This window comes from Mus pahari, chromosome 3 (genome assembly GCF_900095145.1).
Source record: "Mus pahari chromosome 3, PAHARI_EIJ_v1.1, whole genome shotgun sequence".
In the NCBI taxonomy this organism is placed as follows: domain Eukaryota; kingdom Metazoa; phylum Chordata; class Mammalia; order Rodentia; family Muridae; genus Mus; species Mus pahari.
Genome location: NC_034592.1, coordinates 14,975,208 through 14,992,946, shown reverse-complemented (window position 1 = coordinate 14,992,946; position 17,739 = coordinate 14,975,208). Strand labels below are relative to the sequence as shown.

At 56.4% G+C, this 17,739-nt stretch overlaps 1 protein-coding gene across 1 annotated transcript in view; it reads right to left on the bottom strand.

Moving 5' to 3' along the window:
- Positions 1-17,739, bottom strand: part of Rxra (retinoid X receptor alpha) — a 24,122-nt gene that overhangs the window by 1,944 nt on the left and 4,439 nt on the right. Inside the window, exons 3-9 of the mRNA XM_021191936.2 lie at positions 17,565-17,738; positions 10,824-10,993; positions 7,138-7,267; positions 5,227-5,359; positions 3,345-3,436; positions 1,796-1,901; positions 3-129 (exon numbers count right to left, since the gene is read on the bottom strand). Of these exons, the coding sequence (XP_021047595.1) occupies positions 3-129; positions 1,796-1,901; positions 3,345-3,436; positions 5,227-5,359; positions 7,138-7,267; positions 10,824-10,993; positions 17,565-17,738 (932 nt within the window). The remainder of the gene's footprint in view (positions 1-2; positions 130-1,795; positions 1,902-3,344; positions 3,437-5,226; positions 5,360-7,137; positions 7,268-10,823; positions 10,994-17,564; position 17,739) is intronic.

Below are 17,739 nucleotides of genomic sequence, written 5' to 3'. Positions count from 1 at the left end.
GCCTCCAGCATCTCCATGAGGAAGGTGTCGATGGGCGTGTCCCCGATGAGCTTGAAGAAGAACAGGTGCTCCAGGCACTTGAGTCCGATGGAACGCAGTGCAGGCAGGCGGAGCAGCAGCTTGGCAAACCTGCAGGACGGGAGAGAGTAAGGACAGGCCAGGAGGCAGGGAGTGCTCCCCTTGGAGTGCTCCCTGCTCGACTTGGTGACTTGTAACTTCCCCGGAGACCAGCCAAGCCCAGTGCCTGGGACCTGAATCTGGTCTGCAGAGGAAGCTGCCCAAGCGGAAGAAATGGGGACTAGAGAAAGGAGGCTCCTTGGAGACAAAAGAGCACAAGGGGCAGGGGAGTGGCGGGGTGGGGTGGGAGTGTGGCAGGGGTGCGGCAGGGTGAGTTGCATCAAGATCCATAAGGCCCTGAAATGAAAGGAAGAGCCAATGATTGACTACTGTTGGCCGGGACAGGACCGACAGGGTTCGGGAGAGCAGTTACAAGTGTGGGCTTGCTCCACGGGCAACGGGGAGCCACGACAGAAATTTCAGCAGGTAAGAGCATGAACGTGTTTTGTGCATCAGAGAGGTCTCTGCAAGAGCGGCTGTCTTGCTAGAGGCAGTGGGGCATGTCCTAGGAAGAGGCAACAGGAAGATCTGTGGGCAGCCTCACTGGTAGTCACACGCATGGTACTCGGGGCGACTGACAGTGGAGCCAGCAGTGAGCTGGGAGATTCCCTGCTTCAGCAGGAGCACCTCCCTGGGGAGGACAGTGGAGGCCTTTGGGTTCCTTTACCCCTGGAGTGTTTCCTGGGCAAAAGACTAATAGGCATGGGAAAGGAATCTAAGAACTCATGGAAGGTAGACAGACAAGAGAGGACAGTGTGGTGTGGGGACAGGACCTGGGGTCCCACATGTGACCTCTGTCTGCTCAGGGCCTCCCTATATACTGGAGGGGGCTCTGGGCCTCATTAATTATTAACAATGTCTTTCATTTCCAGGGAGGAAGCCTTGTGGCTGGCTGCCCCGCAGTCCTCAGTTTAAAGGCATAAGCGTAGCTTGGAGGCTGGAGAGGCGCCAGAGAACAGGCTGTTTTCTGCTGAGCTGGCGAGATGGGCTAAGGCAGGAAGCCAGGAAAAACAAGCTGCTGCCACCCTCCTGTCCTCCTCCGGGAAGTTTCACTTTAAACCAAACCAGATGAGGGCTAAACAGCAGTGTGGACAGTTAACCATGTGTGTACCAGGCAACAAGATGGGTTAGTGTGCTCGTCTGCCTGGTCTTCCACTACCCAACTCACACCTAACCTGCAGACTGGGAGACTGCAAGAAGAAGCAGAACTGAATCCTTGGAACACACCGTTTCTCCTGGACACCTACTGTGTGCCTAACACTAAACTGTGCACCCAACACTGAACATGACTAGATGTCAGTCTTCCTTAGGCCATCAGACAGAATGTGTTCTCCAGACTCAGCCACCTATTATGCACAACTGTAAAGCACCTACACTGTGCTGGCATTTCCAGGTCACTTAACAGGTGAAGAACATAAGGCTTCATACTCGTAAATAGCATGGACCTACTGTGCACTAAGAAATGGATCAATTCTCTCAAGTGGGTATAGGGGAAAGTGGGTTATCCTCAGAGCTCATGAGTCCAAGGGCTGCCTAGCTCCTGCCCAAAGCCTAAAAGCACCCCAGGGTGATTTAAGGAGGACACCATTGTATTGTGGCATATAAAGGGCTTTGGAGATGTGTGGCTGAGCCCAAGGGTAGAGGCAGGGGGCTATCCAAGGATGGAGGCGGAGCTCACCTGCCCGGCTGCTCGGGGTACTTGTGTTTACAGTATGCTTCTAGTGACGCATACACCTTCTCCCTCAGTGCCTCCACCTCAGCAGGGTTTGAGAGCCCCTTAGAGTCTGTAGAGAAAAACAGCCTCAGGTCAGAGCCCCCAGACTGTCTCCTACCCACATACAAGCACAGCGGAGAGTGTGCATGCTACACAACTAGATATGGCTGCCCTGCAGACCCATAGGTCCCAGACCAGGAGGATCGGTGTTCTAGAGTCATATATGCCTCCACTCGGCCACTTGAAAGTCAAGTGACCTTAAACCGGTACCTTGTCATTCAAGGACTTAGTTTCCCCATCTTTCTCCAGGTGGCCATGAGAGATAACCAATCCTCTCACTGCCCCTGGGCCTGGCCCCAATGACAGGAAGAAAGCTGTAAGCCCTTCCCTGAGGATCTCCCCATACCATGAGGCAGGAGGTCCCTCCTCAGAGCCTAAACACTGGCCATAATACAGGCTGCAGAAAAGCCACAGTCACAGTCGTCAACACCAGCAGGGCACAGTGCGCCAGTAAGAATGCAGAGGGTACTCTGGGGTCTGGGAGCTCTTTAGAATACATAAGACACCTTCAACTGATCTAGTCCCTGACAGTTCCTCCCTACCCCTCGTAGCCCCAGGCCCAGGCCTCCCTGGTTCACCATGCCTCCAATCAGGCCACTCAGAACTAACCTGAGAAACTATCAGGTTGGCTCAGGAATTACAGCCTGGTGAGCTATCTGGGGTGGAAGCCTATGTCCCTGTCCCCCGTATCTTCTACTCACCATGTGCAGGGCTGGTACATGGTGAGTAGCTCCTCCACTCCCCCATCGGCCAAGCTTCCAACCCACATTCAACCCCTCCTCCGGCAGACAAGGATGGACTTTCAAATTCAGAAGCCCATGCATACCCTGCTGCAGTAAGTGCTCCAGCCTCTGCAGCCTCCTAGGGCCTAGTCAGGGCCACCCACAAGCCCATGGCCATCCCTTGAATCACAGAATTTCTTCCCAGCAAGAATTCCACACTCTCAGTTGTGTGCTCCCATCACCATGTGGACTGGCCACCAACCCAGCGCTGTGAGCACAGGCCACTCTTTACACCACAGCCTCCCACACACAGTCCCACACAGCAGACAGTCCCAGCCTCTGTGACAGCGACAGCTTGGAGGCCCTGAAGACTGCAGCTCTGCTCTGCCCTGACCCCACATATCCTCGAAGCCAAGGCCTGAGACATGTTAGCTACCCTCAAGACACCTAACAAGATGGACCACCAACCCCATCCTGGGAGCTCACTCTAACATTAGGCCACTGTGGACAGCAGAGCCCACGAGGCTCAGCTGGAGAGCACTCATGTCAAGTGCATACTCTGGCTGCAGAGAGTGCCACTTGAGCCTCTCCATTACGTCTCCAGACGAGTGGAGGCAGGAGATTGGTGTCTGTTGTGAGGTGAACACTGGGCCCCGAAGGGCAAAGCATGGGGCAGAGCAGCTGGGAAGACTCGCACGCCCTTGGCTGGGTGGGAGGTGGAAGGACCGTACCAGGGTTGAACAGGACAATGGCTCGCAGGCAGCCCAGCTCCGTCTTGTCCATCTGCATGTCACGCATCTTAGACACCAGCTCTGTTAGCACCCTGCAGGGAAATGCAGGTGCCAAAGTCCACGTTAGACATGTCCTCACCAGAGCCCCACCAAGGAAGACCCACTGGACTCTTGAAGCCCAGGTCCACGGGAAGGGAGCATCACCATGAGTTCACAGTCCTGTGGAAGATGGGGTCCTCCACTTCCCCAGTGCAGTCTGGGAATCTGAGCCCAGAGGAGGAACCCCAAGATTGACAAGCCAAGGAGAACTGAGACGAGACCTCCTGCCGTGTGGCTAGTCAAGGCTGCCCTGCACTCAGAGCTGTTTCTTTTAGCTCCAGGTTAAACTTTTCCCTGGGACAAAACCTCTTGGGGGGAGTCCCTTTTTATCAGCAGATATCACATAGCTTCCTCAGTAAGATAGGGACCCCTCCAAAGAACCTTCAAGGGTCCTTAGCGCACCCAACATGTACGGAGTCTGGAAGAACCCTAGGCTCCACTCTGCCTTCAGTCACCTGAACCAGAGTCTCTCTGACCTCAGCAGCAAGAAGGAGCCCTGCCACCGAGGGTCAGACTTCACAGTCCACTCACTCTGACCGGAAGGATAAGCGAGGGCCTCTCCAACCAGCGCTTCACGTCCCCAGAAGAGAAAAGCATCAAGCCCCCAGTACTGTCACTTCACATTTACCCAAATTCGACCCCATGGGCTAAGCTCTAATACCTTGCCCTGCGGAGCAGCCCCGTAAGTTAGCTTGTCAAAGGCTGGCCACACAGAGCCTGGTTAGCATTTACCTGCCTGTGTGCTCCAGGGGCCTTTCCCTGGGAAGAGCTCAGCCTGGGTACTGTCCTCGCTAGCCAAGAGCACTGGAGGGTGGCTCTGCTCACCTCCAATATCAGGAGCTCAGGGACTCACCTGCTTCGCCCCCTACCCCACTTCCCCTTATGGGCCTGCTCATTCCCACTCACTGCCTCATGTCCTTGCATCAGCCCCAGGCCCCCAACTTCAGCTGACAGAGACTTGCATCCAGGGCCCCAGAACACTGAGGTCGGGCACAGGCCCTTAGCCTATATACCAAGGCTGGGCATCCAGACATAAGAGCAGGCAGTCACAGTCCCTCACCTGGCAAGCTTAAGTAAGACAGGCATTGCAGGAGCGGAACCGCCTGGGGCCAGGTGGCCTCTGCATGTGGCTGCACTCCAGGCAGCCTGCTCCTTGGAGCATGTTTCTAAACAGCAGCTAAGGCACATGCAGAGGTGCCTTAGACTCAGGTCTACTGGGGTTGTAAGGAGCAGCAGATCAGAAACACCAATTATTCAGTGATAGGTCAGAGCACAGGTCACCCCAGGACGGCAACAGTGCTCGTGGCTGAGATGTGCCAGATGTTGACCCTTATAAAACCGTACCAGTGGCATAATCTGTTTTTGTTATACTTGGGGATACTCAGCTCACAAAGGAAGAGGGCTGCCTGTGGCCTCAACTCCCCCGACAGTCGACTCCACAGACAGTAGTCTCCCTATGTCTGGCCTGCATTTTTCACATTAATGTCTTTCCTAGGCAGAGGTTATGTCCAACAGAGCAGGAAGAGACTAAGGGGCCTGTCCCCACCTGTCAAAGGTAGTGTCCCCCCCAATACCTATTCAAGATGGCCCACTATGGAAAAGGACACCCACCCCACCTACCTGGTGAATACAATCCATACTTTGCCTACCAAAGATAGTCCCCAACCCATATACCATCAAAGATGATGCTACACCACTCATGTGTTAAAGATAGCATCCATCCCACCTATCTAAGATGGTACCTACCCTGCCTACCTATCAAAGACAGTGCCACCCAGCCCACCTGTCAAAGATGGCGCCCACCCCAGCACTGTGAGCGCTGTTCCGGTGTACGTGCAGGCCGGTGGCCAGGAGAATCCCATCCTTCACAGCTATGGAGCGGTGGGAGAAGGAGGCGATCAGCAGCTCGTTCCAGCCTGGGGAGGGGGTGAGCATATGGTCACTCTGCTGTTTCTATGACCCCATCACTGTCCCTTCCCTCGCCCACAGCCGGATCACAGAAGCAGCACACTCAAGTCAGGCTCCCCAAAGTGGGACCCCAGGAAGTGTACCTGAGCATGAGCAGTGCCTCTTCCTTCTAGCAAGCACACATCCTATCAGTGTACCAGCCTGGGGTGTTCTGCCCTGAGGACTCCCTCTAACAAACGCAGGCACGGGGGTTTCTTTCTTACATGAAGAGGGCATGCATGTGCCTCAGAGGAGATGGGAGACCTCCCGACGACTTTCCCGTGACGGCTATGAGGTGACTGCTGCCAGTCTGGAGCATGCAGAATGCCAGGAGAGTGGAGTACCGAGAGGAAAACTACCTTAGAGCCACAGGCCTAGTGCCATGCATCCCAGGCCCCAGCCCATACCAACCAGAGCTACTATGAAAGCACTGGAAAGGGGCCTGCAAGAGGGAGAGAAGACAGGGCTCTGCACACACAGCCAGGGGCTCCTTGACAAGGTGGCACGAGCCTTTTAGCAGGTCCAGAAACTCCCGGTGTTCTGAAATCCCAAACCTTGCAGGTCCCATATCCTGGCTCTAAGACTACTGACCCGTTTTACAAGGGGAAATGGAAGCAGTCAGCATTTGAGAGGTGTGGCCTGATAGGCTTCTTGCCACAGGGGAGATCACTCCCAGAAATGTGACCTCAGGGTCCCCATAAGGATATGTGGGGCCAATTCTGCCTCATCTCATTTCTCGGTACCTGAGCCCCATACTGTGCAGGTCACCTGAGGCTCCACCCTAGGGCTGTCCCTTCTACATGGATTGGCATAAATGCCTCAGTGGCAAGGGCTCACTGGGACACCTGTGTTAAGCAGTTGGTCCAAGGCTAGGCCAGGCAGCTCTGCTGTTCCTACAGCGTGGCTGTAAAGAGCAGACAGTGGTGTTCCTCCTGAACAGAGTGCTTCCCAGCCTCAGAGAAGTCCTGTGTGAGTCACATGCCTCATCCCACAAGCCCACCTAGGCAGAGGCAAACATGGCAGGATCCATCTCGTTCACCTCGGCAACCCATACCTACCAAGAGGTCTTTTCAGAGGGAAGGCAGGAAGATCAGGGCCCATGTGAGCCTCACCCCAACTAAATAGATTCCAAAACACTCCCTGACGCACAGGGAGCCATCTCTGCTCATGGTATCTACTGGGGTGGGCTGAGGCTGAGAGCCCTTGGTGCAAGCAGAAAACCAAAGCAAGTCAGGGCACTCAGGCCCCTCGAGACAGCAGGGTCTCCAGGGCTCTTCACCGGAGTGGGGCAGTGTCAACTGTCACCACAGCTCTGTGGTGAGCAAGAGTTGCAGATGCCATTCTCAATATATCCCCATCTGTCCCCAGGTTGGAGATCTAAGTCTCTCGATCGTAACACCCCTACTGGTGACCTGGTGAGCAACAGTCAGCGTGCCCCAATGCCCAGTCGATCAATAAGGACCAGGGCAGCCTACAGACCTAGCCTCAGCCCAAGCTCCAAGGCTCCACTCCTTCAATCTGTCCCCTTGGCTGTAAGAGAGACACACTCTTACGCTCCAGACACTTGCATCAAGACCTCTGCTCAGAAAAAGGCCTGAAGCTTCCAAGGTGACATGGCTGCAGAGGTCACACAGACCTGGCGGGCAGCCTGAGGAGACCCCTTACTGACTTTCTTAGCTGGAAGGGGAGAGCAGCTCTATACCGCACGCAGGAGTGGGCAGGAGCCCACTGAACCACTAGCACTCACCTGCCCGTAGCAGGATGACCTGGTCGTCCAGGGGCAGCTCAGAAAAGTGTGGGATCCTCTTGGCCCACTCCACAAGAGTGAAGAGCTGCTTGTCTGCCGCTTGACAGATGTTGGTAACAGGGTCATTTGGCTAGAGCGGAGGAAGGACATTGATCAAGCTTCACACCCGATACCCGGCAGAACCACCTCACCCCACACGAAACACCCATGGGGTGGGGTCCCAGAATCTGCATCCCAAACCCTCTGAGGCCTGGCACAGTGGAAGGACTCTGAGAAGAGATCCACCATAGTGCCAGAGACTGGAGGAAGCCTGGCTTACTGGAGCGGGACGAGGACCAAGGCGGCAGTCAGAAGCAGCAGGAGGCTCCAAGTCAGAAGGGATGGATCGGGAAAAGCAGATTAGAGGACATGGCTGACCTGAAGCTGGCAGGAGTCCCATGTCAGGGGGGCTGGGGAACCTCCAAATCAGGAAAGGCAGGAAGGGAAGAATCAACCCTGCCCAAACCTGACTGGGGCCCACCAAGACAGACTAGGGTCACACAGCTCAATGGCTGAAGGAAACGGAGTCTGTACCATGGAAGCCTATCAGGTCTTCCCCACCCGAGAGGCAGGTGCTGGAGGAAGAGGAAAAGGAGCCATTTAACAGCAGGTGAGGGAGCTGAGGTAGGGCCAGACCCCATCTCGAAAGGTAGCAGCAACCACCCAGGAGAGAAGTCCGATCAGACACGCAAGGACAAGCCTGGGGCCGGGCTGCTCCTTGCTCGGTCCGGATTCCAAGTCTCAGGTAGAGGTGATATCACCAGGAGCCTTCTAGAAAGTTCTGCCCAGAGAGGAACGCCCAGTCCTTGTTACAGGTGAAGAGCGCAGGTGGGCCTTACAGTAGGCTGGGAAGACCCCCCCCCATCAGGTGGGCCAGGGTCACGGCCTCTGACCTCAGGGTGTGGTGGGTAAGAGTACCCCAGAACAGGATACAAGACTCCTGATTTTGAAAAAAGAAGTGGCCGAGCCTCGGATACGGGGAGAACTGCAGGCTTTAAAGGGCTTCCCTCAGCTGACAGAAACCATCTGCTCAGCGGTGACGTTCAGTCTAAACACCCAGCCCCGTGTGAAGGGCCCGTGAAGCGCTCAGTGAAAGGCACTGACAAGCCAGCTTCCCTTCACTGGCCTGGCAGGACCGGCTACACAGGAAGCCCAGGGCTGCAAGGACGGGGGACGGCAGCCCATGGTCCCCGGGACAGAGTCCAAAGGGATGGGTGACACCTCCCAGCCACACGATCCTCAGCGAACCTGAGAGGCCAGTGGAGCCCCAGCACCGCAGGTACTAGGGACTGTCTGTCTGCAGCCTGGCTCTGCCTCAGCCACCGGGGGCTGCTCCATGGATGTCTTCCTTGCCTGCCATCTCCTGGAGAGCAGCCCCAAGACGGGAGACAGTGAGGGCCCTAAGCCATCTGGGAGAACGCACGGACCGGACCATGAGACGACAAGCCTCACACCCAAGCTCTGTGAGCTCAGCGTTCTCCCTGGCCACCCTCTTGAATCCAGTGTCACGATACTACTATGACTGGGGAAAAGAGCTCAAAGTTATTCCTGGGCTGACTGGGGCCTCTGCGGCCATGTGCACACATGCCATCTGCCAGGACTGGATTCAAGGCTTGAGCAGAGGAGCCGGGAAGGAAGGAGGCCGGGGCCATATAGGTGTGAGGGCCCGTGCCCAGCAGGCACCCACAGGAAGGGAGGGCTGAGAGCGCCTCTGGTTCTGCCCTGTTCCGTTCCACTGTGTAACTTCACTCCTCACAGCAGACTCCACAGTAGACATTTAATGAGCTACTGCTTGCCAGCTAGGCGTGGTCACAGACCACCCAGGCAGGACCCGGAGGAGCCAGCAGCCCATCTGTGAGGCTAGGTGCAGCCTATCCAGCCTCATCAGCTTGCCTGGGAGAGAAGACCGCCAGATCCATGTGTACAGATTAAGGCCAGTCACAAGACACTGGAGGACACTGGCTTTCCACTGTGTAGCTCTAAAGACCTGAACCCTCATGGAAGAACAGCTAAGGCCATGTCTGAGGCCATTCCCAACAACGGCCTTACTTGATAAAGGAAAACCCTAGTCATGCTTCAGACCCCAGCCAGCCACCCTCAGGTCCTATTCCACAAAGCCGAGTCCTGATGCTGCTCTCTCCCTTCCAGGACTGGTAAGAGGGCTTGGGGAACAGACTCCAACCAGAGCACTGGGCAGGTTCCAGTGGGCAAGGGTTTTTGTGGTCTCCCTCCACTGGGAGGGATTTTCACACGGCCAGGGTTGGGTCCCCCAGGAAGACCACCTGCAAGACCTATGCATTGTCTCCAGTAAGGCAGCTCTGGGATTAAGACAGACAAATGCTGGGTAACAGGGGTGGGGGTGGGGGAATAGGAACTGTGTCACAGGTCCTCACAAATATGCAAGGGGGGATCTCCGCTCACAGACTACAGAGAGGAAGAGGCATGCCCGAGCCCCCGGGACAGGGCAAGGCTGCTGACAACACAGAGCTCAGTCACCCCACTGCCTCCTGGGATACCGCTGCCCTGTGCCTGGAGTTGAAGGAAAAGAATGGGTACTCTGTATCCACCACAGCCACAGGCTGAGACGAGGGCACTAGGATGCAAGAGAAGACCAGCTAAGTCTGCTTCAGAGGGAGAAGCCAAAAGAGACTTCCTTAAGGTCTACCTGGACTGGGTGTCCAATGGTTAATGGCAGGACTCTGGTCCCAGGTCTGAGGCCCACATGAGGGTCCAGATGAGGTCAGGATATCAATAAAAAGCACATATGAGGCAGATATAGCTGGGCTATGAGCTTGAGAGAACGTGAGGCCTGTGGGTTTGTGCGAGGCCCTGTCCCAGTCTGGGACATGGCTGCAGCCTTGGCACTGGGGCCTTGGGCAAATGGAGTATCCCACCCACCCAAACACTTCCACACTGGCCAATGGCCCCTAAGTGACAGCAGGAGCGGGGCAGGGGGCACTGGGGGAAGAGCTCCGGCGAAAGTCCAGGGACAGGCACGGAAGCCAGAAAGATCTGAAACTAAAACCCTGCGAACAGCCAGGAGGTGACCAGCGGTGGGCACCGTGGCCCTCCAGTCTCGCCTGGAGGCTATGACAGCTATAGGTGGCAGGTAACACAGGAAGACTAGGGAGGATGGCTGTCTAGGCCATTCCTACAGGTGGCCAGCTCGAGGGTGACCAGCTGAAGGCCAAGAGACACTTCTGCTTCAACAGTAGTCACAACAGCTGCCACCCATGAGCGACGAGCGAGCGCCTCCCTGTTGGATTCTCCACCTTCTCGTAGCAGCAGGTGGGAAAGGGAGCTTAGAGGGCCAGCCTGGAGCCCCGCTGCTGCAGTAGAGGGCTCTGCCCAGGCTCAGCTCCTCATAGCTTCTCTGAAGGACGCCCCTGCACTGAGCGCAAGCCTCACCGCGACGGAAGCCGAGACCCCACGGTGACCCTGGTGTGTATTTGGATGGGGCAGACAAGCAAGGCCAGCAGGAAGGCTGGCCTATCCCCACACTCACAGGGTCACCCAGTCGGACAGAGGCCCCACTGCTGGGGACAAAGGCCAGGCAGCCAGAGGGCTGGGGTCCGTTGGCTGTTGAAGCAGGAGGGTAAGAGAGTAAGTACAGGGGAAACCGAGGCCGGCGAGCATCTGCCACTCACTGAGCTGGGGTTCAGCCCCATGTTTGCCTCCACGTATGTCTCAGTCTTGGGCTCGACAGCGAGCTCGGCTTCCAGAATCTTCTCTACAGGCATGTCCTCGTTGGCACTGCTGGTGGACTCCACCTCGTTCTCATTCCGNTCCTTGCCCCGCTGCCGCTCCTCCTGCACGGCTGTAAACAGGAGACAGTCACCTGGGCTGGCCGGCCCCACAGTTCCTAGGACATCCTCCACATGCTCAGGGCCCGCCTAACACCTGCCTGGCCCTTGCCGCTGGATAGCTGTGCACCCCAAACACACCCAGCTAATGATATAAACATACCAGGCCCCATCTGAGCTCAGGGCAGATGGCCTTTCCTGGAGCTGATGGGGCACAGGAATACTAACATGGGTTTTCAAGACACTGGTGGTCTAAGGATGTGGGGAAACCCAAGAAGGCTTCCTGGAAGAAGTGGGAATGGGCCTGAAGGAGGAGTAAATGAGGAAACCAATTCACTGGAAGAACCAACGAAAAAGCGCCCAGGAGAGTACAGGATGTGCTCCTGATCAGGGGCAGGATGGGTGACTCTGACAAACAGGTGACCACTGAGGTGATGAACCAGAGCAACGGACAGTCACACTCAGAGACACACTGGGCGAATGTGAAGGCACCCAATGTCCCATGCTCTCCATCCTGCCTCTGCCAAGAAGCACTCCGACCTCACACAACCCATAGCTTGGTCCCCTTCCTCCATGACGCCACAGGCCTTGGGACTGCCCACCCCGCTTCACACCCCCAGACAACCGTTCCCACACAGCTGTGAGCAGCCTGGCTCTCACCGAAGGAAAAGACCTAGTGGGGTGGGCAGGCTGACCTCTGGAAAGCGGGCCCAGTGCAGAGCCTCGGGTGGAAGCAACAGAGCACGCGCCCTTCTCCTTCCACCCACCTCCAACAGCTCCTGTGAACCTTCTGGGTTCCTGCAGCAGGCAGGAGGGCGCCTTTCCGAGAGCCCACGGTGTGACCCAAGGGATCTTCCTGGTGCGGCTACCTCGGGACCTTGGTCAGGGCTCTCCTAACCCTTGAGTTCCCCAGGTGACAGGCAGGGCAGAGCTCAGGAGCAGGACAGCACCGGCCTCCTGCTCTACAGTCAGACCCACCTCCTGGCCATAACCTCCTTGAATGGCTTTCAGAGTAAAGCACAGGGCCAACAGGAGGGCTGAAGGGGGAAGGGCTTCGCACACTGCAGAGGCCTTCTTGCCCAGCTAGAGCTCCCAGCAGCCACCTCCCAGGGAGCAGCCTTCTCTCCCCGCTCATCTCCCCTCAATCCTCCCAGGCTCCCACTGCAGGGCTCGGACCAGTGGTTCCCTTTCTTGCCACAGCTCTGCGTCGATTCTGAGTGACTTTTTCATCCCCTGGCTACTGCCTCCTTCCTGGGCCCACCAATACCATTCAGCTGGGGTTCTCCCACGTTGGGGCCAAGCTCCCCAAACCCAATGAGCTGGTTGTAGCAGAGACTTTCTACCTGTGAACAAGCCAAGGATGGGAGGGTGGTCTGACGCCTGCAGAACACCAGCTGGGCTGGGGAACTGGGCAGAGGCTGGTGTTTTGCAAGCTTGGCTCTTTTGGAAAATCTGACAGCAGGTTGGGGCTGGTGTAGAGCTGAATGCCATGGGCAGATGGTGCCCAGTCTATGGGGGCTGCCAGACCCCATCCCTTCCCAGCTGGGCTTCTATGGGCTCCATGTGGCTGCCAGTGCATCTGTGTTAGGGTCACTCCACAAGTCACGGAGGGCTCTGGCCACTCAGCCCACCAATCCTAAGCAGCCCCACTGAGAGGCACCTGAACAGACCAACTGTAGCCACAGTCAGGCAGCCCTCCACACCCACCCCATCCCAAAGCCAGATGACAAAACTCTTCTTCCACCTCAGGCTAGGACAATGTCAACTCAACAGCCTCGCCTTCCCAGTTGGGAAAAACAGACTCTGAGAGCCAAGTGCCACAGCAGACTGCAGGTTCTGGAATGAGGTAAACCTGGAGCAGCTGTGGTACTTTGGGCAATTCCTCTAGCATCTCTGTGCCCCACTTCCTGTAAAATGTCAATGCAGAGCCTGCCCTCCAGGGGACCCTGAAGGAAGCACCTGAGCAGGCCGGGGCCCCACCCTGCTGGCCCAGGTTCATTCCCCAGGAAGGGACTTCCTTGCTCTCAGAGACAGCCTTGGGATATGGGAAGCCCAGAAGGAGGCAACCCACAACGCAGGCCCTCGAAGCAGCCAGTTATCCCTGAGAGCTTGGCCATGGGCGGGTGAGGGACTCCTCACACCTGCCTCCCATGCGGGGGCAGCTGAGAATTAATTAGCAAATGTTTTGTGAAGCACTTTGAAGCCTCCAAAGGCCCCAGCAGCTCAGGGCAGCATCGTTATAAATATTATCGTTTTATTTATAGACAGCGGAGGGGGCAGAGGGAGTGGGGGATTTATGTTTTGCCAGCTCAATCACCTTTTAGACACACTCATGTTTGACTTATGCTCCACTGGCGCCGGGAAGCCTCGGGCGGGAGGCGTCTGTAAATACAGAGCCTCGTTATCCTTCCAAGCCCGCGCAGGCCTTGCGGGGGAGGTGGCTGCCGCAGACCGAGATTCCCTCAGCCTGCCGGTGGGGCCTGAAGCCTGTGGTTCAGCCTTCCCAAGATCCAGATGCAGGCTGCGCAGGAGATGACCCTCCTCCAGCACACCTGGCTCCCCACTTAGGACACACCGTCCAAAGTGGAGTGCTCTGGGGATTGCTCAGCCACTGGGCACAAGCAGAACTGAGGGACCTGAACAGGATATAGAGGCAAATGGCTAGCCCTGATCCTAATGCTTCCCAAGTTTGGGGCTCTGCCAGAAACCGTGGCCTTCCTCTGCCCCTGAAAAGCCCAGAGCTGGGCCATGAAATAGGCAGGACCAGGTTCTATCAACACATGCTGGCCTTATTGCCCCTTCTGAATACCCAGGCAGTGTGGGACAGCTTCTAACCAAGGTCCCAAGTCAGGGTATGGTATTACCTCGCTCAAGGACAAGTCTGGGACAAGCCCCAAGAAGAGTGAAGACACAGACAGGCATGCATCATGCACAAACAACACAAAAATACACAGTGGTCGCCATGCTCCAACCTCACCACCAGCTGAGCTTAAGCTGTCTTCTGCCCTGGTCCACCAACAGCCTCAGGGGACCGTTTAGTGAAGCCCCATGTTCACATGCAGACACCAGGCCCAGAGAGGTAAAGACCTAAGCCTAGAGAAACAACTAAGGTAGGGCCATTTCCCTACAGCAGAAATGGTGGGTTCACCCGTCACACACACACACATACACACACACACACACACACACACACACACACACACACACACACACGAAACTGCCATTTCCGCACCCAAGTGCTCCAGAGCCAGAGAGCTGGGTGCAGGAAGCTAAGAGAGTCAGGAAGGAAATGCAGAGAGGCCTCAGGGGAAGGGAGCTGAGGATGGGGTGTGTAGTGTGCGGCCTCTCCGGCCTGCAGATCATCACACATGCAGGGCCCCCAGCCCTACCACCACCTGCCCCAGCCAACAGGCCCAGGCCCAGCCTGAGAAGGGCACTGCCCACCCCCAGCTGAGGAATGCTACCAAACAAGTCCCCGGGGCTGCCTGCACACGCAGGCCCCTGCTGTTGCCCAACAGAGATGCTATCAGCCTGCAGTACCCTTCAGCAGCCTGAAGACAGGGGGCCTTTCCCAGGGCAGGGCCGCCCCACAGGGAGACACAGCCTTCCCGTGGTCAGCTCCCTCCTCGCAGCTCCTCTACCCTGCCTCGGTTTCCTGGGTTATGTGTGACCAAGCCTGGAAGACAGAGATCATTAGATCCCGGCTCCAAGACTTTATGACTGCTGCTTGCGGGGAACGGGGACCTGGGGGCACGGCGGCTGCGTTCTCTGGGCCAAAGGCCCTGGGTTGGCAACCGGCCTCACAACTTCTCCAAAGGCTGTCAGACTATCCAACTCTTACGGCCAACAGCCCCGCCCGCTACTCATAGAACTCTCCTAGTGGTTAGCCCAGGAGAACAGAAGGAATCAAATATTAATTCAGTCTGGGACTGGTCCAGATCCCAGGGTGGGGTGGAGGCAGTGTCCAATACCTAAAAGCAGGCAGAAGTAGGGGCCAGCCCTTGGGAATCCTCTCAAAGACTCCGGCACGGTGGGCTCCCAGACTGCTCTAGGGCCAACCATCTCAAGAGCAGGGCTGTGGACTACAGCCGCAGGCACTGGGAAATATGACAGTTCTCAGGTAGACAAGAAAAAGTCCCTTCTCCCAGCCAAGGACCAGACACGGACTGGCAGTGCCCACCAGGCCCAAGGACCTCCAGACATCTTAGAACTGCCACACAGATACACGTGCAGCCCAAGGGGCCGAGTTGCATGGCTTCTTTGTCTAGGGCAAGACAGTGCTTCACAGGGCTTACACTAAATACTCACAAATCCAGCTGGAACCAAGAGGCATGGGGGTGCATCTCTCTAGAGGAATGGGTAAAGCATTTCTCAGGTGTCACAAACACAGTGTGGCCCAAGGAACAGAGCAGGCTGCAGTGGAGTCCTCTTATATGCACCCCACTTCCACTTCTGTGCAGGGCAGTAACATTAGGCACAGGCATGGCAGGGGCAAGCATTTTATGTGCAAGGACTGGACGGGGGCGCTCAGTGCCCCACCCACAGGAAGTACTGAGTAAGACCTTGACGACTCCAGCCTCCCAACCTCAAGACTTTCTGTTCCATTGGGATTAGGGGACATCATGTACAATGCCCACACCTCTGGAAGCCCAGGCAGCTGGAGTCTGAATCCCAGCACCCAAGGTTAACCACGGAAGCAATGGTAGGAGGGGGTCATGTGAGCTAGAGTCCCTCTCTGGGGTCAGAACTCTAGTGCCCACCACACGCCAGGTGTGCTGCGAGCCTTGGCTTTCACGGACACTACTCCCTTCTGCTGGCACACGGTACCTAATCTGTCCACGCTCGGGCGTCAGTCTGGACATCTCTCTACACAGAGCCATGCTTACCACCCAACACTGGGTCAGGTACCAGCTCCCAGCCTCATGCTGACCAAAGCCAGGGACTACCTGTTTATCTGGTGGTCAATTTCAGGGGACGGGAGCTCATACCCAGAGATTATTAACAGTGCCCATCACCAGGAATAGCATGGAGAAAGAGTGCACTGAGGCTGAGCTCAGCTCCTGAGGGGCTCACACAGCCTGACATCCACCTTCTGACCACGGCGCACCCCAGATCTACCACTCAAGGACCTGTCCTCCAGAGGGTGTGCTGTACTGGCTACTCCCAGCAAGTGCTCCCTTGAGGGCATATCCCCAAGGACAGACAGTGTACCCCCTCCATTGGCAGAGCACGTCCTCCCTTTGCTTTCTCACTACAGAAACAAATGGGAGGGCCAGAAGCTGGGATCTAGCTCAGCTAGACAACTGTGTTAAGACTCGGCCCCTAAAGGCCATGGAAACCTCTCATAGAGGACCAGGATGTACCAAAAGAAGGGGTCGCTGTGAAGAGAAAAGCAAACTCTAGCACTGGCCCTACAAAGGCAGCCCCTGGACAGAGGCGACTGAAGAGCTGATAGGAAGGTGGAAAGACACACAGTAGGCATTGGTTCCTATGCACAACCCAGACAGAGGAAGCTGGAGGGGCGGTGGGGGGACAGCGTGGTATAGAGCCTGCCTCAGAGAGTGCCCAGCCCTGTGAGGCCCAGGCCTAAGGCTGGTGAAGGAACCTCACCCAGGCACCCATACAGACAGATATACAAACAGACAGATACACACACCCAGACAGACAGACACACACACACACATATCAAACCAGAGAGCTACTGTCCCACATGGAGGACCAGGAGGACACAAAGTAGCTCAGGATATCTAGCTATTCAGCTTGACATCTGGGACCTCTGGGGAGTCACCTGGACTCGACACCTAGCCTCCCGACCTCGTACATATACATCTTGCTGATGTTTTAAAACAGGCTCAGAATCCTGCTCCTCAGAGGACCTGTAGGCCAATAGGTAACCCTGCCAGGGATGAAACTGCAAGTGGCCTTGAGAAGAAGGCAAGCCCAAGATGACCCTCACCTAAACTCAGCAGGCTCTGGGAGATACTCGATGGTCTCTAGGGGCCCCTTCCCCCACTCCAACCCAAATGTACCTTATTGCATGGGCCTCCCTTCCCATCTCCTTCCTAGGCAACTAGAGATCATGTAGGTTCCAAGCCTCTCTTTCCACCTTCCTTGCCCCCGCTCCTGCTTCCAGCCTCTTCGGCTGTGCTCCTGGCCCGGTGCTCGGTCACCAAGCCTCATCTGTCCCCGACACATGCTGGCTCACCCCGGCCATACCTCAAGAGTGGACAATCTGCTCAGTCTTGTCCTAGGAGCCATGCTGACAGTGGGACAGGCCTGGTCTGTCTTGACTGTTCTAAAATCTCAAAATGTAGCCACACAGCAGAACAGTGAAAATCTGGTTGGGGGAAGGGCTGGCATGAAGGCAGGCTATCCAGACAGCTGTCTTAACAGCACAGGCCAGGGGCTCTGCTGAGCAGGAGGCACACAAAGAAACCTGCCAGGCTATACCAGAGTCTGGCAAACTGCAAACTGCAGGCCTGGACTCTGTATGCAAATCCCTCCACGTGAAGAATGCTGGGGAAGGGACAATGGAGGTACCCTGATGAGAAGAGCATGCCGGGCAGGAGGGTGTTCAAAGCCTACCTTCCCGCTTCATGCCCATGGCCAGGCACTTCTGGTAGCGACAGTACTGACACCGGTTCCGCTGTCTCTTGTCGATCAGGCAGTCCTTGTTGTCTNGGCAGGTGTAGGTCAGGTCCTTGCGTACTGTCCTCTTGAAGAAGCCCTTGCAGCCCTCACAACTGTATACCCCGTAGTG